This window comes from Cucumis melo, chromosome 12 (genome assembly GCF_025177605.1).
Source record: "Cucumis melo cultivar AY chromosome 12, USDA_Cmelo_AY_1.0, whole genome shotgun sequence".
In the NCBI taxonomy this organism is placed as follows: Eukaryota; Viridiplantae; Streptophyta; class Magnoliopsida; order Cucurbitales; family Cucurbitaceae; genus Cucumis; species Cucumis melo.
Genome location: NC_066868.1, coordinates 23,865,712 through 23,886,949, shown reverse-complemented (window position 1 = coordinate 23,886,949; position 21,238 = coordinate 23,865,712). Strand labels below are relative to the sequence as shown.

The 21,238-nt window shown below is 38.8% G+C and overlaps 3 protein-coding genes across 5 annotated transcripts; 2 read left to right on the top strand and 1 right to left on the bottom strand.

Moving 5' to 3' along the window:
- The first annotated feature begins 454 nt into the window (after positions 1-454).
- LOC103486263 (allantoinase) lies at positions 455-12,868 on the top strand. 2 transcript variants are annotated; one of them, XM_051079887.1, is made up of 15 exons: positions 455-736; positions 1,352-1,425; positions 1,730-1,850; positions 2,286-2,359; positions 2,708-2,784; positions 2,946-2,982; positions 3,062-3,147; positions 3,561-3,620; positions 3,742-3,890; positions 5,290-5,416; positions 5,700-5,855; positions 5,937-6,047; positions 11,489-11,599; positions 11,957-12,052; positions 12,479-12,868. In XM_051079887.1, exons 3-15 carry the CDS (start codon positions 1,792-1,794, stop codon positions 12,611-12,613), a joined length of 1,278 nt encoding a protein of 425 aa, XP_050935844.1. In that variant the 5' UTR covers positions 455-736; positions 1,352-1,425; positions 1,730-1,791; the 3' UTR covers positions 12,614-12,868. The 2 variants fall into 2 exon arrangements, with proteins under 2 accessions (XP_050935844.1, XP_008442380.1); XM_008444158.3 differs by having other exon boundaries at positions 1,341-1,425.
- A 568-nt stretch (positions 12,869-13,436) lies between these two features.
- Positions 13,437-20,662, bottom strand: LOC103486296 (pentatricopeptide repeat-containing protein At4g21705, mitochondrial). The gene is made up of 3 exons (XM_008444200.2): positions 20,319-20,662; positions 18,629-19,871; positions 13,437-17,892 (listed from the first exon to the last, which is right to left on the bottom strand). The coding sequence occupies exons 1-3, from the start codon at positions 20,559-20,561 to the stop codon at positions 17,822-17,824; spliced, it is 1,557 nt and encodes a 518-aa protein (XP_008442422.2). The 5' UTR covers positions 20,562-20,662; the 3' UTR covers positions 13,437-17,821.
- LOC103486284 (uncharacterized) lies at positions 13,756-17,825 on the top strand. 2 transcript variants are annotated; one of them, XM_051079886.1, is made up of 6 exons: positions 13,756-14,243; positions 14,488-15,200; positions 15,303-15,448; positions 15,538-16,062; positions 16,554-17,015; positions 17,366-17,825. In XM_051079886.1, exons 1-6 carry the CDS (start codon positions 13,756-13,758, stop codon positions 17,681-17,683), a joined length of 2,652 nt encoding a protein of 883 aa, XP_050935843.1. In that variant the 3' UTR covers positions 17,684-17,825. The 2 variants fall into 2 exon arrangements, with proteins under 2 accessions (XP_050935843.1, XP_008442410.1); XM_008444188.3 differs by having other exon boundaries at positions 14,488-15,448.
- Positions 20,663-21,238: the final 576 nt, after the last annotated feature.

The following is a 21,238-nucleotide window of genomic DNA, read 5'->3' as shown; positions in this document are numbered from 1 at the left end:
TGAGCATTGTGTAGGGTTTAACTTTCTCCATATATATTAATAAACTAATATATATATTTCCTTTAGACTTTGGTAAATTCGTAGATTTTTATGTTTCTTTTAGGAATAATGTTTTCTCTGTATAAAAGTTGCAATAAATATTAAAATTATGGATTTTTCTATCAAGTTTTACTATAGAATATCAAAATTCTACTTCACAATTTTGTCTTTTATAAATATTTTGTAAATTTTACTATATTTAATGATCTTTTACCTATATTAAATATCCGGGTGACATATTAGATATGTTATAGATAAATTTAAAAGAAATTTTAAAGAAAATTAAAACTATTTACAAAATATAAATTTAAATATTTAAAAATAGAAAAAAGTTGAAGCATAGTTAGTAATTGACATGTTTCCCGCCGTACTAAAAAAATCCCTCCTTAAGAGCTTCTTAATCAAAGTTTAGCTGAGAAGGGAGCATCGGTAATTTTACTATAATCGTCTGATTTGACTTTTAATCATATGATTAGCGAAATGGTTCACCGTAGTTCCCCATCAATGGTCAGACCATAAGCTGAATTCCTAAGCCGAAGCCTGAGATACTTCAAATTCCTATCAACTACATGCTCGTTCACTCCAATCGCATTAGACGGAAAGAATTACGATGAATTTGCTGCAGTGGAAGCTACTTCCTCTATTAACATTGCTCGCTTCCGTTTTCTTAGTTTTCTACTTAAAGGATCCATCCGAGGTAAGCTTCAGTGATTTTCAATACGTATAGTTATGTGTTTTTCTTTTTTGACTTATTTGCTATCTACCACTGTCTGCACCGTCTACCATCCAGTGATCTTTATGAAGAACTCGGTTTCATAAGAGATGAATATTGGTTCCTGTGTGATTAAGGTTTCTTTTGTTTCTTCACGATATTAGACTTAGAAAGAACGTCGTTACATATCGCATATGACTTGTTGATGTTTTTATTCCTGCGCTTGTGTTGGAAATCAAATTTCGAAAATCGAATTCTTGAAATTTTGGGAATTAAATGGGTTCTAACTAGGAACTTAAGTCCTTAAGTAAATTAGGAGTTTCACGGGGAATTAGAATAATAATTCATAATTGAGACATGACAATGTTGTTCTTTTGGACTCGTTTTGTATACATGTTCGGTAGAATGAATCTACTGATGTTTAATTTTAGAAGAACATTACAAATATATCTATTGTTATGGAAGTTGTTGACTTCATGTTGCAATCATAGATGGGGTCCTATGTATTTTGGGTTTATACTGTTTTAGGTATGACTAATTTTGTCAGTCATGTGAAAAGAGTTTTACATCTTGGTTCCAACCCTCTCAGAATGAATGCAGCCTCCTTCCTCACAAGCACTTTTGGATAACAAGCAAGCGCATTGTTACGCCACAAGGAGTAATTTCTGGAGCTGGTTAGTACACTGGTTAATGCTGTAGGCTCATGAAAAGAAATATTATCTTAGGGAGTCTACTCCACATGCTTTATCCATTTATTGCACTATAGCTTATGTTTGACTCTCATAGAGTTGGCTTCGCTCTACTCTGTTGAGACAACATCTTGTTTTCCCTCTATGTTATATTCAAGAATATCACTTTTCTCTGATAAATCAGTTCATTACTAACAAATCAGGAGGTGTCTCTTTGTCAATCATGGCTTTGTATCTTTCTTTTCTTGATGTCTTATGGATTTTCTTTATCAAATGCTAAACTGGGCAGTTGAGATAAATGGAGGGAGGATTGTATCCATTGTTAAGGAGGAAGAAAGGCATGGGAAGATTATGGGTAATCATGTGGTTGATTACGCAGATGCTGTTGTAATGCCTGGCTTGGTTGATGTGTAAGACCTAAAACTCATTTTTCAATTGTTGAATATCAATGTGATTTGTTGTTTCTGGTAGAAAGTAAAATTACGTAAAATTACATGATACTAAAATGAAAATAGTTATTACTACAGCAATCATTCTGCTATATATTTCTCAGGATAAAAGTTCATTAGATAGATTTTGTCTGAGAAGTAAGATTCCATGTTTAGTTGGAAATTTCAAGTTCTATGATTTAGAAATCTCAACTGTACGATCATATTGTTTTTTTTTTTAAATTGACAGCAATTTGAAATTTAAATGAGCTTTTGACTGGAACTGGTTCCTAGAATAACTTTAGGTCTATATTTCTCCTTAAATTAGTTTGATCCATTTGAGGGGGGTTTTCTCTAGTGGACACGGACTATTTCTTGATGAGAATATTGGTAATTGTGCTATCGATTTCTTGGCAGCCATGTTCATCTTGATGATCCTGGACGGTCTGAATGGGAAGGGTTTCCATCTGGAACAAAAGCTGCAGCTGCTGGTATGATTTTTTCCTTTGTCATTTCTTCATGTATTTGCTTTTTTTTTTTTTAATAAGAATTCCTCATTTAGAAGCCTTCGCCAACAAGAAATAGAATAACTGTACCAGAAGACTCTGTCATCCACCAACAGAACGTAGTCTTTTGACTCTTTTTAAGTCCCAACTCAATGTTTATGACTTCTAGTTGACCATCTAGACTCATTTTTATTGAATTTAGAATATTTTAGTGCCATAAGTTCTCTAAGTTTTTTCAATTTTTTGTTTTTTTGTTTTAATAATGTGTTCATATGAACTTTACTTTAGGCCGTATGGACAACCTTTGAAACTGGTATTGATATGTTTGTATAGGTGGCGTAACTACTCTGGTTGACATGCCATTAAATAATTTTCCATCAACTACGTCTGAAGAAACTCTAAAACTCAAGGTTCGTTTTTTATTGTTTTTTCCTGGAAATATTTTAGACTGTTGTAAGTTCATCGATCAAATGATCTTCGCTCTCACAAGCATATATAAATTTTTCCATGTTCGTTTTCTGCTTAGTCAGTGCTCTTCCAGATTCTACTAATGTGTATTACTCTATAATAGATTAAGGCTGCTGAAGGAAGAATTTATGTTGACGTTGGTATACTCAAAACTTCACTTTTTTAACTCAGTTGTTTTAATCTAAGGACTAATTCCATTCTACTAAATATTAACTGAAGGCTTTTGGGGAGGTCTTGTTCCTGAGAATGCTTTCAACGCAAGTGCTCTGGAAAATCTCCTAAAAGCAGGGGCTCTCGGCCTAAAGGTATTTTTGATAGTTTTTCTTCGTAATTTGGTGCTTACATAGTTGATAGTGACATCTCAGCCTTATGCAATGCACATGAGCGGCAAGGCAACTTCCTATGTTAATTCAAAGTGAACTCAAATTTTAGATCCTTTCTAAACCCTCGTTTTCATTATCTAAAATTTACTACAGTGTGGTTGTAAATATTGCTTTTCCATTGTATTTAGCAAATTGGCAATGCCAAACTAATGGAGAGGGTAAATGTCTTGCTTCCATCAAACTTTCTCATCAGGGGACTCCTAGTGAGGGGTTTTTCCTCTGTAGAAGGTCCTTTCTTGAGGACGAATTCTAGGGAACCTTGATGTTTTCAGAAAATCATTATTACCTTATCAATTTTCTACCACGTAACAGGTTCCTCTATCATTGTTTTGTAGTCATTTATGTGTCCTTCCGGGATCAATGACTTTCCTATGACAAATATTACTCATATCAAGGTATATGTACATTTTAAGTTGCAATATTCATATCATCAGTTTGATCGGGAAGAATGATTGAACACTTTTTTTTTCCTTCCAAATTAACACCACCATATGCATGAAAATATATGCTTATTAGGAAGGACTGTCAGTTTTAGCAAAATACAAAAGACCTTTGCTTGTGCATTCAGAGATTGAACAAAGTTCTCCAAGCCCTGTGCAACGTGAAGGTAGTCAAGATGATCCTCGTTCTTACTCAACATATCTTACAACCAGACCACCTTCTTGGTAAGATATTAAAATTTCCTACGTTCTTTCGTGTTTGCATTTTGATATAATCCAAGAATTTAATCATTAGTTTCCTTCTGTTTCTTTCTATTTGAGTACTGTGCTAGCTTTAGTAGTATTAACGTGTACCGAATTCACTAAATCATGCAGACACATTTGTCTTTTGCATTGTTGGTTCTGATTCCTAGATATTTCTTCATAACACAATAATTAATAAAATGGAAGGTTACAATCGTGTTGTGCTATCAAACCGGCCAAGCTGAAGGGATGATGTAATAAGTTCCTCTTTATTGCATTGATTAAAAAAAATTATAGCTGCTACAGCATACTTTTGAAGAAGTGGTTTAAGAGGAGACTTTGATTTGTAACATTTCAGTATTCTTTTTTATTTTTAGAAGAAACTTCATAAATATTGTATTTATTGCCAATAGGAAACAATCTTGTTGATGGTATGAAATATTGAAACAAAAATAAAAGAAAAAATAAAGCTTATCTTAATTATGCTACAAAAAGAAAGTCTACAATTGGATATAAAAGAGTTTAGTCTATATTTGATGAGAGGAGGAACAAGTTTACAGAGATATAAAGCCAACAAAAGAAAAAAGAATTGACGTGTTCAACTATAACCTTGATGGATCTCTCCTTGTCACAGAATATCTTTGCATTTTGACTTTTGCTCATTCCAAGCAATGCATATGGAAGGTCTATTGATCTAAAGCTGTATAGTATTCTTCTGAAGCTTGGTAGGATGATCGGTTAGAATTTGAGACAACCAATATTGCACCTCAAAAGGATGGTCAATGTCCAATAAATGGCTGTGAGGAAATGGGACCAAATCTTTGAAGTGAAAGGGCGGTAAATGAATATATGTTTCTGGGACACTATCTGATTTACACAAACTGCAGCATTGAGGAGATAGAGTCATCCAGTGTCTTCTTTTTTTGTAACTGATCTGGGTTGTTTCGGCGAGTGTGGCTGAGTTTCCAGTGATTCTTTTTTTCTTTGAAGTCATACAGCTTGATGAGGATCCCACCAAAAGATTGTTGACCACAGATTTGGTAGTGTAATAGCCTTCCTTGTCTAGATTGGAAACCCACGAGTACTCCCTGTCTATAGGTTGATAAGATAAAAGATGTTTCCTATACTTTAGTTTTTCTCAAAAGTTCAAAACTCATGACGCTTTTTAGTGGTCCCAAATGTGCCACGGAGGCATCATTTGTTGCCATCAATGCAAATAAGAGAGAAAATATTGTAGTTTTACATTACAATGTTTACATAATTGATATCATAAATCTTAGAAACTACAGATTCAAGTTTTGTTCTATTAGAAAAAACTCTGTTTAACTTGATTTGCGAACTCAATTTCTTGGTAATATTCTTCTCTTGTATCATTAAACAGGGAAGAGGCAGCTGTAAGAGAGCTCTTAAAGGTGACAAATAATACAAGGCCAGGTGGCCCGGCAGAAGGAGCTCATATTCACGTTGCTCATTTGTCTGATTCAGGTTCTACCTTAGAACTTATTAAGGTACTTTAGACTACTCTGACAAATGCATGTATGTTCCTGATTCCCAATGAGCATATAAAAATTGGGTATTTAACCCTTAAGTTTTCACTCTCTTGAGGTAATTTTGGTCTGCATTTTGCAGTGGGATTTCCTTAATGTCGTCCGATAGTCTTTTCTTTGACTCTTGATTTAATATACATATCAGCTTTGATATATTTTGTACTATGCCACTGTATCCAAAAGCTATAATCTAATGTCTAAAGTGACTGAAAAATGAAACACCCAGAGAATGTTATTTTCACAGGAAGCCAAAAGGAGCGGAGATAGTGTGTCAGTTGAGACGTGCACCCACTATCTAGCTTTCTCAGAAGAAGATATAAAAGATGGAGATACTCGTTTCAAGTGTGCTCCGCCAATTCGTGATAAAGCCAACAAAGAGAAACTATGGGATGCTTTGATGGTCGGTGTTTTTGTAGATCTTTCTTGCTACATACTTCTTAGGTCCTCTCTGAAATTGCATCTGTTTCAACTAACATTACAGGAAGGACATATTGACATGTTAAGTTCTGATCATTCGCCCACAGTGCCAGATCTAAAGCTACCTGATTCTGGGGATTTTTTAAAGGCTTGGGGCGGCATATCATCTTTGCAGGTCAGAATTCAATGTTTACTATAGATTCTCTCACGTCAGTACCATCTGCCACTTTTTTTCTTTTCCTTGCACTCGTAGGCTTGGAGAAACAACGTATGCACACTGAAAATTATACTTCAAGTTGATGAATGAGGATGAATAATCTTGTTGCTGATAAAACAGTCATCGAATTCTATTTGGATTTGGATCGTTAGGTTTTCAGACATTTATAGCCATTCCCTTAATAACTACTTGCCATTTATCGGTTGACTTTGTTAGGACTCCTTTCTACCTGCAATAATATTAAGCAAACAGCACACACTACACACTAATACTCCAGCAGAATTCACAGAGAAATTTATATAACAGGAGAGTAAGCTGTAGTTATATTGATGTATGGATAATAGTTCATCAGCCACAAAAGAGTAACAAAACCAACAAGACACTCAGCCAAATAAGAGGGCTGTACTCTCCACCATGAACTGTGTTCACTCCAAAATGCCTAATGATCAAGATACCCCAACCCTAATACAAAAGCTCCTATATATATTCCTAACATTCTTGTGCTCCTGCTGCCATGTGTCACGAGGACCACTGGCCATCCTAACTACCAAGCTGTCTGGGTGGAATTCCCCTTTTTACCCCTTCTCTTGTAAACTTGAGTGATTGGAGGCCTAGCAATACCCCCACGGAGAAGAGCCACCTTGTCCTCAAGGTGGGAATTAGGAAATTGATGTCGAAGCATCGCGTATGACTCCCACGTTGCCTCATGGCTCGGTTGGTCTTTCCATTGCACCAAATATTCCCAATCACGTTCAGCCTCGTTCCAGGGGCGTTGGAGCACGTTTTCCGGTTCCAACACTAACTCCATTTGGTCATTTATCAGTGTGACGTCCGGATAAACTGGATGTTTGTCTCCTATTGCTTTCTTAAGTTGCGATACATGGAAGACGGGATGTATTTTTGCAGTTTCCGGAAGATCCAGCAGGTAGGCGACCTCTCCTACTCGTCCCAACACAGTATAAGGTCCAAAATACCGTGGTGATAATTTTTCACAGCGTTTTTTCGCTACTGACTGCTGTCTATAAGGCTGTAATTTTAAGTATACCCTGTCCCCAATGTCAAACACCACGTCCCGACGATGGATATTGGCAAATTTCTGCATTCTTTCTTGGGCGTGCTGCAAATGTCGCTTCAACACTTTCAACATCTCATCTCGAGATTGCAACTGCTGCTCCACTGAATCATTCGGCGTTGTCCCGGTTTGACCGTACGAAATGATGGGGGGAGGAGGCTGACCATAAACTACCGCATAAGGAGTATTTTTGATGGACGATTGGTAATTTGTATTGTACCAATATTCAGCCCATGCCACCTTATCACTCCATGACTTTTGCTTTTCTTGGCACAAACATCTTAAATAGAGTTCCAAGCATTTGTTTACTACCTCCGTTTGTCCATCGGTTTGGGGATGGTATGCCGTGCTCCGCTTAAGTTGAGTCCCTTGTAGGCGGAATAACTCTTGCCAAAAGTGGCTTAAAAAGACTCGGTCACGGTCGGATACTATCGAGCGAGGATATCCATGGAGGCGCACTACCTCTTTGATGAACACCAAAGCCACTACTTTAGCCGAAAATGGGTGACCCAAGGTGATAAAGTGAGCATATTTGCTTAGGCGATCAACTACCACCAATATCGTGTCAAATCCCTTGGAACGTGGGAGGCCCTCCACAAAATCCATGGAAATATCTTCCCAAATACGGTTAGGAATAGGAAGAGGTTGTAACAGTCCGGCCGGAGATAACGCTTGGATCTTGTTTTGCTGGCAAACATGGCAGTGATCCACATACTGTTTGATGTCCTTTTTCATCCCGTCCCAAAACAATTCTGCTGCTATCCTTTTGTAAGTGCGTAGCTGTCCGGAATGTCCCCCAAGGACCGAATCATGGAAAGTGTGTAATATAGTCGGGATGAAGCTCGAAGTTCTCGAAATAACTAATCTGCCCTTATAAAACAGCTTACCTTGGCGAATCGTATATCGGGGAACACAGTCCGGATCCGCCACAATTCTATCAAATATGGCCTTCAATTTTTCATCCGCTTGTACCTCTTTTTCGATCACTGTAATGTCCAGCAAAGAAGGGACAGTAATGGCATTTAACTCCGCCTCAAATGGCATACGGGACAAGGCGTCCGCAGCTTTGTTTTCGGGTCCAGCTCTATAGCGTATTTCAAAGTCAAATCCGATCAGCTTCATCAGCCACTTTTGCACACCGGGTACTATTTCCCTTTGCTCCAGAATATGTCTCAATGCTTTCTGATCCGTATATACCACGAATCGATGCCCCAAAAGGTAATGCCGCCATTTTTCCACAGCCAATACTATGGCCATCAACTCCCTCTCGTAAACAGATTTTTCTCGGGCCGTTTCTGATAGTTTTTGGCTGAAATAAGCGATGGGCCTTTTGTTCTGCGTTAACACAGCCCCTAACCCGATACCTGATGCGTCGGTTTCCACTTCAAAGGGCAGCTGAAAGTCAGGTAATGCTAGCACGGGGAGTGTGACCATGGCTCTTTTAAGTTGTTCAAATGCTTTCGTTGCCTCTTCCGACCAACGAAAATTATTCTTCTTGGTTAGTTTCGTGAGTGGTGTAGCAATGGCGCCATAATTTGCCACAAACCGACGGTAATACCCGGTCAGCCCTAAGAAACCCCGAAGCTCCCGTATATTCTTCGGTATTGGCCACTCTATCATGACCTTAATCTTCTCCTGATCAGCTTCCACTCCCTTTGCCGACACCCAATGGCCTAAGTACTCGATTCGGTCCTTCGCAAAATGACATTTCTGCCGGTTAGCAAAGAGGCAATGTTGTCTCAATAGCTGAAACACCATGGTCAGATGTTCTAGATGTGTTTCCACGTCCCTGCTGTACACCAGAATATCGTCAAAAAATACCAGCAAAAACTTGCGTAAATAAGGCCGAAAAACCTGATTCATCAATGCTTGGAATGTTGCAGGTGCATTGGTGAGTCCGAAGGGCATGACTAAGAACTCGTAATGACCCTCGTGCGTTCTGAAAGCTGTCTTGCTTATATCTTCATCCCGTACCCGGATTTGATGGTACCCGGATTTCAAGTCTATTTTGGAGAAAATACTCGCTCCACTTAACTCGTCCAACAGCTCATCGATCATGGGTATAGGGAACTTATCCGGTACCGTTGCTCGGTTTAAAGCGCGATAGTCGACGCAGAAACGCCATCCCCCATCCTTCTTTTTTACCAAGATAACCGGGCTGGAAAACGGGCTGGTGCTCGGTCGTATGATTCCTGAAGCCAGCATGTCATTCACCAATCTTTCAATCTCGTTTTTCTGGGCATGTGGGTAGCGGTATGGTCTCACGTTAATCGGATCCGTACCTTCTTTCAACTGGATCCTATGGTCGATTCGTCGCATCGGGGGCAGACCGTCAGGCATTTCAAATACATCACCGAATTCCTGCTGTAGCTGTGCAAATTCTGATTGATAGTCCTCCACAGCATCTGTCACTACTAATTCCCGGTCTGCCTTGGGAATCCCCATGGCTCTGAAGTTAACTAGAAATCCCTGATCATCCGGTTGCCACGTTTTAACTAACACTTTCAAGGATATCTCCATTCGGGTCAGCGAAGGATCCCCTTTTAGGATTACCTTAGTATCTCCGACCACAAAGGTCATGGTGAGGGCTTTCCAATCCACTGTCATTGCTCCCTGTTTCTGCAGCCACTGCATCCCCAGCACCATATCGATGTTACCCAGTTCCAGCGGCAAGAAGTCCTCTACTATGGATATCACCGGCAGCCCCACTGTGATACCCTTACACATTCCGCGGCCTTGCACCGCCTTCCCGGACCCCATAATAACTCCGTAATTCGTTGTTTCCGCCATAGGTAATTTTAGATTCTCGACCAGCTTCAGGGAGATGAAATTATGGGTCGCCCCACAATCCACCATGATCACTATTTCTTGGTTCTCCGCCGTTCCTTTTAGCTTGAACGTACCCGGTGCTGTCAACCCCACAACGGAGTTCAGGGACAACTCTACCACCGGGCTAACTTCCACCATCTCTCCCTCGTACGCACTATCCACCATTTCAACATCTTCTAGATCGTCCACGACCACACAGAGGCGAAGTTCTTTGTTTTTGCAGCGATGGCCTTTGCTAAATGGTTCTTCGCATCGATAACACAGCCCTTTGTCCCGTCGTGCTTGCAGTTCAGAATCCGTCCACCTTCGAAAACCGGTATCCCGTCGTCCGCCCATCCCTGTCGCACCGTTCTGTGAGTTGTTTGCTTGGTTCACACTCGCAGGGATTCTCTCGGCCAAAGTCACTATTTTCGTCGAAGGGGTTTCAACATTTTTTGGCGCGGGTTTCTGGGCTGATTTAAAATCCCTATTCTCCGCCCAACGAAAGCGTTTCCAAGAATCGCGCGCAACCCGTTCCATATTCTCTATTGTACCAAAGTTCCAGTTTTTTAAACTTTATGCGATCCTGCCCTGCCCCCGGTTCTAAACTCAGAGATGTTTCCCCTTCCTCGTCTCCGTCGACCACATCTTCCGTTCGCATTTTCCGTTTACCCGTACTCACTCCGGTCAGTTCCGAACTGCCAGGCTGTCTTTGTCGATCCTCGTACATTTCGGTTAACATGGCGTGCATTTTCTCCATCGTCTTCTCTAGGACAGGTATGCGTTGAACCTCTTTTTTGATGGCTTCAATCTCCTTTTCCGACGCATCCAATCGTTCTTCGATTAATTTTTGCGTCATCTTCTTCCACCTCCCCAGGATGTCGAATGGCTCTGATACCAATGTTAGGACTCCTTTCTACCTGCAATAATATTAAGCAAACAGCACACACTACACACTAATACTCCAGCAGAATTCACAGAGAAATTTATATAACAGGAGAGTAAGCTGTAGTTATATTGATGTATGGATAATAGTTCATCAGCCACAAAAGAGTAACAAAACCAACAAGACACTCAGCCAAATAAGAGGGCTGTACTCTCCACCATGAACTGTGTTCACTCCAAAATGCCTAATGATCAAGATACCCCAACCCTAATACAAAAGCTCCTATATATATTCCTAACATTCTTGTGCTCCTGCTGCCATGTGTCATGAGGACCACTGGCCATCCTAACTACCAAGCTGTCTGGGTGGAATTCCCCTTTTTACCCCTTCTCTTGTAAACTTGAGTGATTGGAGGCCTAGCAGACTTCCTTTGAGAGATTTGAAATGGGGTTGGTCCCTTAGTCGTAACATTTCACCGGCAGATGCATTTAAATTATATCCTGCGTGGTACAAAGACAAACTGATAGAAAGACTTGGATTCCTTGTGCTAGCTGTTGATAGATGCTTAGATAAGAAAATTAACCATCAACCAAATTACGAATAGTGACATCAATTATTCTTGGGAATCTGCAGTTTGATCTCTCTGCAACCTGGTCACATGCAAAGAAACGTGGAGTAACAATGGAGCAACTTGCTTTGTGGTGGAGTGAGCGGCCTGCCAAGCTTGCTGGTCTAGAATTAAAGGTCACAAAATTGTCATACTTTTGTTGTCAATTTTACATTACCACTTTTTGGCAGAGTAGATTGAGATACTTTTATTAACTTCTTCACGAGCTTGTTATGTTATGAATCTATCACGAGTTGTATCTCAATAAGTAGTCTAAATAACTTGTTTTCATTAACGGTAGACAAATTGCTTATAAATGTAGAAACACTGACATTATAGCCAGTTTGATTGCACCTTCAAAGCAAATATATATCTATATCTCTATCTCTATATATCTATATATATGTATATATTACCATGTTTAGTGGAGATACTTGACTACTGGCTATCATCCCTATCTTGTTGACATAAGAAAGCCTGGTTTTATCTTACAGGGTGCTATTGCTATTGGAAAGCATGCAGATATTGTTGCATGGGCACCAGATGAGGAGTACGATGTCAATGACATTCCTGTATACTTGAAACATCCCGTATGTCCGGTTTTTTCTCTTCACCACTGTTTCCTCTTCATGTATCCATTTTCAAGCTGCAATTTTCTCAAACTGAATCGTATTTCCAGCATTTTAATTCTACCGATTCAGAAACATCAAATATAAACTATGCATACTCCAAGCACTGAAACTCTTGTTGCTGTATGAAACAAGAGTTTGCTTTCGTTGAAATTAAACCCAAATCTCCTTACAATATAGGCCGGCATTTGTCACAAGTTTTCTGTTGCAAAAATGATTGAGTTGGCTTGTTATGCAGCCAACTATGCTGACTTGGTTTTTTCTTGAGCTATGCTGACTTGGTTTTTTCTTGAGCTATGCTGACTTGGCTTTTTCTTGAGCTATGCTGACTTGGCTTTTTCTTGAACTCTGCTGACTTGGCTTTTTCTTGTCATTCTTTTAACTCAGAGCATTTCAGCCTATATGGGAATGAAACTGTCTGGAAAAGTTTTGGCCACTTTTGTAAGAGGACAGCTCGTATACGAAGAGAAGCATGCTCCTGCTGCTTGTGGAACTCCAATCCTTGCAACAGTAACAGATTAGCACTCTGATATTATATCCATTAATCTTCATGTTATTATGACTTCCATTAGTACCTCCATGCGCTTTCATTGTAAAGAATAAAAGGTCATACTTTCTAAAAATCGTAAAAGCATGAAGGATACTGAAGTTTGTGCTCGATTTCATTTACATATTAATATCAGCTCTAGGATGTTGCGACTGCACTCTTTTGTTGGGAGACAGCAGATTCCTTAATCAAACTTAATTGACCCAATCAATGGTACCCTATTTCGTAAAGATTCCTGCTTGTAGTGTCACCTTTCACATAGACATCTTAGCCTTGGCCTTAGCCACCAAACTTCGATAAATGAGGTAAAGCTCTCAATTTTTATCCGGCTCAACTTGCCAATGTTGCTTAATAGAGTTAATTGAGGCACTCAGGCATCGAGCAAGAGATCTGGAAGGCTTACCTTCTCTAACACACCGATTATCAATTATATATTTGCCAATTTAGACTTTTGACGATAAAAGTAGATGTTCGAATCTCAATTATCACTTGCTAAACTAAAAAAAAAAAGTAAAAGAAAATTAAGTTATCATTTGTAAAACAATAATTGATATAAAAACATGGGATCGATATACTGTGTGATGATAGATAATTCTAAGTTTAACTGTTTTACTATTTTGATTATGACCAATTGACCAAGATGATCTTGACTAATTAATTGTGAGAAACTAACCTCTTCTTTAGGTTTAACGATTGTGAAAGCAACGGTTGAATTATTTATCTTCATGGTGGTTATTTATCTTCATGATGGTTATATGTATCTTATGATATATTTACTCATTTGCATTGCACTTTAAGTTGTCAATAAGAAATAATCTTAAATGTGTTTACTATTACATTACAAAGTTTCACCCTTCACAAAAACTGCATTCAGAATCCCCCGCCAACGCAATTTTTGGTTGCAAGGGAAGAACGACATATCGTTTCGAATTGCGAACGAAACACATGTCGTCGAAAGTTTGTAAATCTCGCGCTCGGACTGGCTAACTCTAACAAATATGGCTCCGCTGGTATTTGCTTGGAGCTTCTCATACCAACGTGAATGGAGAAAACTCAAGGATTGAACTGGATAAGATGCCCTCTCTGAAATCCACTCAACACCATCTTCATCCTTCCAATGGAGATCACCTACAGCTTCGTCACCATTACCAAAACTCCTCGCATCTTTCCTAGACTTCTCAGGCCCGTCTTCTCACTATCCACCACTCATGAATTGATGCCCTCTCGAATCGCTACTTCACAGACCCTCCAGAACGAAACTCTTAGAGTTCTAGAATGGAGTTCTATCTGTAAGCAACTCTCCGCGTTTACCTCCACCTCTATGGGTTTTGACGTAGCTCAGAAGGCTGACGTTCGCTTCGGCCGGACGAGAGAGGAGAGCCAGAAGCTTCTCGATCAGACGACCGCTGCTGAAGCTGTGGTTTCCACTTCCAGACGGTTGGATTTTTCTGGAATCGAAGATGTATCTGGAATTTTGAATTCGGCGATTTCGGGAAAATTGCTTACAATGGCTGAACTTTGTTCGGTGCGGCGTACTTTGAAAGCTGCTAGGGAGTTGTTTGAGGAACTGCAGGCTCTGGATGTTGGTAACCATTCTTCAGATAGGTAATGCTGTCGTGAAATTTGAGAAACATTTTGCCTTTTTTCCCCCCTCTTTCGTAAAAGATAATAAGAAACAAGAAAGAGGAGTGAAGAATAAATATTCAGAAGTTTAGAACATTTTGAACCTTGATAGAAATCCTTATTCCTTTTGCTCTTGTCACTGAAAAATTACTGGATGAAATGAAACATGAAATGGTAATATGGGTAGAAGTTAACACGGCTTAATCTGTCTGACCATATTCATTAGGTTCCTGCCCTTGATTGAAATACTTCAGAATTGCGATTTCCTGGTGGAGTTGGAGAGAAAAATTGAATTTTGTATCGATTGCAATTACTCAATTATTCTTGATAGAGCTAGTGAAGACTTGGAGCTCATTCGCTTGGAGAAGAAGAGAAATATGGAAGAGTTAGATTCTCTGTTAAAGGAAGTGTCCTTTAAGATTTATCAGGCAGGTGGGATTGATCGTCCTCTTATAACAAAGCGACGATCTAGAATGTGCGTTGCTGTTAGAGCAACTCACAAGAATTTGGTTTCGGATGGTATTCTCTTGAGCACCAGCAGTTCTGGTGCAACATACTTTATGGAACCCAAGAAAGCAGTGGATTTGAACAACATGGAAGTTAGGCTTTCAAATTCTGAGAAGGCCGAGGAAATATCCATTTTGAGTATGCTTTCGACTGAAATATCAGAGTCAGAAAATCATATAAGATGCTTGTTGGATAGAATTCTTGAACTTGATCTTGCTTTGGCCAGGGCTGCATATGGTCGATGGATGAGTGGGGTTTGTCCATGTTTCTCAGCCAAGGGGTATGAAGGCTTAAATTCTAGTATAACTGACAATACATTATCCGTAGATATTGATGCTATTCAGAACCCATTGCTGCTGAGCAACTATCTGAAAAGTTCCCCAGATAATGTTTTATCTTACTCTGCAAATGTAGGTCAATTTGACAAGAGAGGTAACATGATCGTCAGTGAAGAATTTTCAGGAAGCGTCCCTGATTTTCCAATGCCAATAGAAATTAAGATTATGCATCAAACTAGAGTGGTTGTGATTTCAGGGCCTAATACAGGAGGTAAAACTGCATCCCTTAAGACTCTGGGCCTAGCATCTCTTATGGCTAAGGCTGGCATGTACTTGCCTGCTAAGAACCACCCGAAGCTTCCATGGTTTGATCTTGTTCTGGCTGACATTGGAGATCACCAGGTACAATGCTCTAGTCTTCCCACTGTAATCTTATAGGTTATCAGCTTTTTGAGTTAAACTTAAGTCTGACATTGTTTTCTTTATTGAAGTCTCTGGAACAAAATCTCTCAACTTTTAGTGGGCACATCTCACGGATCTGTAAAATATTAGAAGTATCCTCGGACGAATCCCTAGTCCTTATTGATGAAATTGGCAGTGGAACTGATCCTTCAGAAGGCGTGGCTCTCTCTACCAGCATTTTGCGATATCTCAAAAATTGTGTTAACCTAGCTATTGTGACTACTCATTATGCAGATTTGAGTTGCATAAAAGATAGTGACTCTTCGTTTGAGAATGCAGCTATGGAATTTTCGCTAGAAACTTTAAAACCTACCTATAAGATCCTTTGGGGGAGTACTGGAGAATCAAATGCTTTAACTATTGCTGAAAGTATTGGATTTGATCCCGCCATAATAGAACGTGCAAAGCAATGGATGGTGAATCTTACACCAGAAAGGCAGGATGAACGCAAAGGTTCACTCTTCAAATCACTAATAGAGGAAAGAGATAAATTGGAAGCTCAAAGGCAGAAAGTTGCATCTCTTCATGCTGAAATTTCGGCACTTTATTGTGAGGTAAGTCTTTAGAAATTTGTGAATCTGCAGGCATCCATTCATTTTTTCCTTTTTCCCCAACTGCATCAGTTGCTCGCTAGTCGCTTATTTGTTGACTAGTGAAGCTTGTCTCAGAAAGGCCAATTGTAGTTCATACCTTGTGTGCACCATATGTGTCTTAGCGCTTTATGTTGTTTGAGTATTAGCTCACCCCGTTTCATGTCGTCAACTGGTCTGTCTTGGTTGTATCGGCCATGCGATCAAGTTAAAGTTTTGATGGGTGCACTATTCATTGTGCAGATCGTGATAGCTGATCCCACGTGACATGATTTTTTTATCTTAACATTCAGTTTTCAGTCTCTAGAGAATGCAAATTTTTGAATGGTTGCATGATATATACAATTTCTCGAATAAAAAGAATTACAAAACCAACGGCAATCCAAAACCTTATGGTATCCATCAATTTATAGGAACATATCTTACTCATCTTGTCTTTTAACTCATTGATGTAGATTCAAGAGGAGGCAAAAGATCTTGATAAGCGAGAGCGAGCTCTCATGGCTCTTGAAACTAAAAGAGCTCACCAAGAAGCTGCTGCAATTAAGTCCAAGATAGAAACTGTTGTGCAGGAGTTCGAAGAGCAATTGAAAACTTCTGGTACCGATCAAATAAATTCATTGATTAAAAAGGCAGAATCTGCAATTGCTTCAATTTGTGAAGCTTGTAGTCCAACTGACCATTCCCGCCCTAGTGTAGCAAATACAAATTCTTATACACCCCAGTTAGGCGAACAAGTGTTCGTAAGTGGTCTCGGAAATAAGTTAGCCACTGTTGTTGAAGTGTCTGATGATGAGGAAACGATTCTTGTGCAATATGGTAAAATTAAGGCCAGAGTGAAGAAAAGCAGCGTCAAAGCTCTTCCAAATAGTGGAAAGAAAGCTGCAGCCAACACCCTTCCATACTCCAAGAAACAGGTATCATATCTTTTATTAACAGCCACTCTCTAAACACGCACCATCTTTTGTAAATCTTAATTGCCTGCACATTAAGCCACTACTCATTGGCCGAGTTAGCTCCAACGTTATCCAATTGAATCATTCCCGAATTTAGGCAACCTTACCTTATATTTATTCATTTTTCCCCGTGATTTTATTTTGACGTTGAGGTTTTCTTTCCCAATAGTTCATCAGTGACACCGCAATAACATTCATTCTTGGAAACGGTTTTGCTGCTATGCTTAACAATTTCTAAACCCCAATACCATTTGTCCTGTGATGCATGAACACAAATGCAAATCATCTTGAATTCATGGTTGTCAATGTAGGGTCGACAGAGCAGAGAATCTGTTGGTCGTCCAGATGAAAGTAAAGATAGTAAAGATGGAGATTCCTATGGCCCTGTCGTGCAGATGTCGAAGAATACGGTCGACCTACGTGGTATGCGAGTAGAAGAAGCTTCTTACCACCTTGATATGGCTATCTCTTCAAGAGGACCAAATTCAGTTCTTTTTATCATACATGGAATGGGCACAGGGGCTGTCAAGGAACATGTGCTCGAGACCTTGAGAAACCATCCACGTGTTGCGAAGTATGATCAGGAGAGTCCCATGAATTATGGTTGTACAGTTGCTTTTCTCAAGTAGATATCGATTTCATTTGGTCATGGTAAGTACACTATCCATTTGCTCTTTAGTTTGGACACTAACTAATCACATAAATTGTATATGTACATATTTATTGATCAAGGAAGTTGAACCAAAACAATACAGGAAGCACATGCTCTAATTCCTTGGTTCTTTGATCTCTTCTTCCTTCTCCAAGTCTTTTTTATGTTGTTTACCTTCTATCAATCCTTTAAAGAACCAAACAGGATTTTAAAAACTAAAAATTCAATCAAGTGCAAAACTAAAAATTCAATCAAGTACAAATCATTGTAAGAAACAAGGATAGACTAAATTTTCAAAAACAAAAACCAAAATGTTACCAGTTTACTAAACAAAAAATTGTGAGCTCAAAATTTCATTAAACTAAGAATTAGCTCAAAATTTCATTAAACACAAATTCAAATTTATATATAATAAGCTAACTAATTCAATTTTTACTTTTTTTGATTTAGTAAGTGAAATTTTTAAAATTTAAGAATCTGTAATGACTTGCTTCATTAAACGACTTAGTTGATAATTAAACCTATTTTTATCACTGATAGGTTATCAATTTGTCAATCATGCCCAACACATTGGATGATTTTGGGCAACTTCAACCTATTCTATTTGTCCAATTCATTACCCGACAGGATCTAACTTAAAATCATAATTGAAAATCATCATTTCAACGTTTTTTCCCCGTACGTGTGAAATACATAATCATCCCTGCACGCAACGTCACTTCACTAACCCACAAAACTTTAATTAAAGACTAAGCGAAGCAAAAGCAGCAAACTTGGAAATGAAATCAGCTACTTTTACTCATTTCAAGTGAAGAATTTGATAAACAAGCTTTTGCATTGTTGAAACCCTAGCAAGATTTGGCAGATGGACACCATCAATAATGAGATACAATTAAGAAAAATAATCAGGCAATGCTCTTACCTTCAGTTGTTTCTTCCCAAGTGCCAAGAATTTTCTTGGTTTCTTCATCTTCATTTATTTTATCAGCCTTCATTTTATTTAACACCTCATTTACTTCTTTATCAGCTCTTATATAAACCTTTAATAAGGCATGATACATCTCTCTATTCACTGGAATGACAGACCTCAATGCGCTTACAAAAGCTTCTACTTCTTCTACAATGCCCTTATCACCAAGCCAATTCAATACACCTGTGATCACCCGAGGATTAGGCTTCCATCCTTTATCCGTGTTTACAGAAAGGGCTGCCTTCATACACTCTAAGGCTTTTTCGGTCTCACCCCGGTCCAGATATTTAACAGCCACAGCACCCCAACTGTTTGGTGTGGTAGCCTTTTCATTCTGGTTCAGGTTTTCAAGAAGTGTTTCAGCTCTCTCGCACATTCCCTTGTCAATATATCCAACAATGACAGTGTTAGGAACTCGAAAATCATAGCAATTCCCAGATGATTCCCACTCTTTCAGCACTTTCTCAGCTTCTTCAAGTTCACCTAGTCTCACCAAAGACTCAAGCATTGTGATGTAGTCCCTATTGATGATTCTCGTAGTAGCAGTTTTATCCAGATTCCACACTCTCAGCACCTTTTCCTTGTTACCTAAGGTCGCGTAAAGCGAGATCAGATGGTTATGGCCAATTCTATCCTTACTTTTCAGTTTCTCTTCTGATTTTCTCAAGGCATCAACTGCCTTATCAGTAAGACCAGCTTTTATAAAGAAGTTTGCAACTACTGCATAAGTGTTCCAGTCCATTACGATATGAGGTTGAGATTCCATCTCTTTCAAGACATTCTCCATCCCCTCGAGATCTTTTCTTGCACCATACGAATTGATGCAGATTCTATAACTAAAGTTGTCGGGAGAAACATTATTCCCCTTCATCTCTGCTAGCACCTCAGGGACCTTCTCATGCTGGCCAACTCTTGTGTACAAACACATGATGTCATTGTAAGTGAGCTCTGAAGTTGCAAAGCCCAACTCTTTCATTTTTTGCAAATGGGAGAGGGATTTGTCCACTTGCTGCTGTCGAACGTAGCAATTCAGAAGAGCACCATATGTTTTAATATTCTGGTCTTGCTCCTTCAACTGATTGAAATACTTTTCAGCAGAAAGATAACCTCGTACTCGGCCAATCAAATCCAATTGCACCGCATGCTCAGTTGGTGAAAATATGCAGGCACCACTTTTCTTCATCCATTCGGACACCTGCAGTAATACTCATCTTCAATTACAATGAAACTCCACGAAAAAAATGTTCAAATCCACATACTTCTAGCTCATATATCATTATCTACAAAGAGTTAAATTCCTTGCAAGTGAAATCAAGTTCCTGATCTAATAGGGAAGAAATGACATAATTCCATTCTGAAAAGTCCATATTCTGCGAACTCACTAAGTTACTCAAACAAGCTCACTCAATCAAAGAACGTAAGGCAGGAGCTTCGGATTTTTTAGCATAAAAAACCTACGTGGTTTCCATTTCTCCTCCAAACTAAATCTATCGATAATTTGAAACAAACCCATTCACCGTAATCTCGAAATTCGAAGAATTGTCTAAAAGGCACATTGTTCTCTCTCGAGGCATCATTTTATACAGTTAATTTCTTTCTCCACATCTAAATACTCAAACCACAAGAAAAGAAGAATTCGAACCTGAAGAGCTTGGCTAAAACGACTGCGCTTGCGAAAGTCGCGAATGATTCTCTGAAGCTCAGCGACTCGTACCTTCTTCCCCTCCTGGACCCAACCGTCGAGCTCCGACTCCACGCTGATGCTAGGATCGCCCAGTGGACTAATTTTGGCATACAAAGTCGCCTTTTTCAATCGAGTCGTGTGGTAAGATCGGCTAGCTAGAGCGTAGTGTGTTAAAGCTTTGGAGAAGAGCTTCTGATCCATGGATGAGAACCGAAGAGAGCTCGTCTTGGAACGACGACGACGAAGAAGAAGAAGAAGAAGAAGAGAAAAGCAGAGTGAGAAATCATATACCCAACGGGGGCGGAGGCTCAAGGTTTTACTAAGGTTTTGTCATTGGGCTTATGGGCTTCGTTGAAATTATACAATGGAATATGGGCCTTGTACAAATGGCCCGATATTGAGCCTTTAAAGGACAACAGAGTTAAGTTTGGACATCTCTTATTGGTGTATATTAGACTATATTTGTAATTTTTAAGAAATTATGCTATTTAAGTTAATATTATGTATTTAATTGTTATATTTGTAATTATTTTTATTTTTACTTTTAGAAAAAAAGGTAAAATATTTGAAATCTTTTATAAATGTTCTAAAATATATGTAAGATGTTCAAATTTACTATGCCACCACATCAAATGTCAATATTCCCAAGTCAAATGTTTCATTTATCTATTGTTTATCTATTATCCATATGTCTTATTCTTACATGACATTAGTGTTCATGTGAAGTCACCTCCTACTTGTCATTTTAATTTTTACCTATGAACATAAACACTTAGTGGATCTCAAAATAACACATATTAGTGAAAATTCAAAGAAATTTAGAAATTTGGAGAAGTTTCTTATCCTATTTTAACTTTATATTCTTTTTCGATAGTTGT

Excerpts from the sequence above, each read along its gene's own strand:
- LOC103486263 (XM_008444158.3), top strand. The coding sequence starts at position 650 with ATGAATTTGCTGCAGTGGAAGCTACTTCCTCTATTAACATTGCTCGCT. Across the intron at positions 11,600-11,956 it reads TTGCTGGTCTAGAATTAAAG|GGTGCTATTGCTATTGGAAA; the intron begins GTCACAAAATTG and ends TTTATCTTACAG. Across the intron at positions 12,053-12,478 it reads CTGTATACTTGAAACATCCC|AGCATTTCAGCCTATATGGG; the intron begins GTATGTCCGGTT and ends CTTTTAACTCAG.
- LOC103486284 (XM_008444188.3), top strand. The coding sequence starts at position 13,756 with ATGGAGATCACCTACAGCTTCGTCACCATTACCAAAACTCCTCGCATC. Across the intron at positions 14,244-14,487 it reads GGTAACCATTCTTCAGATAG|GTTCCTGCCCTTGATTGAAA; the intron begins GTAATGCTGTCG and ends CATATTCATTAG. Across the intron at positions 16,063-16,553 it reads TTTCGGCACTTTATTGTGAG|ATTCAAGAGGAGGCAAAAGA; the intron begins GTAAGTCTTTAG and ends TCATTGATGTAG.
- LOC103486296 (XM_008444200.2), bottom strand. The coding sequence starts at position 20,561 with ATGGATCAGAAGCTCTTCTCCAAAGCTTTAACACACTACGCTCTAGCT. Across the intron at positions 19,872-20,318 it reads GTTTTAGCCAAGCTCTTCAG|GTGTCCGAATGGATGAAGAA; the intron begins GTTCGAATTCTT and ends GTATTACTGCAG. Across the intron at positions 17,893-18,628 it reads TTGGGAAGAAACAACTGAAG|GATTGATAGAAGGTAAACAA; the intron begins GTAAGAGCATTG and ends GGTTCTTTAAAG.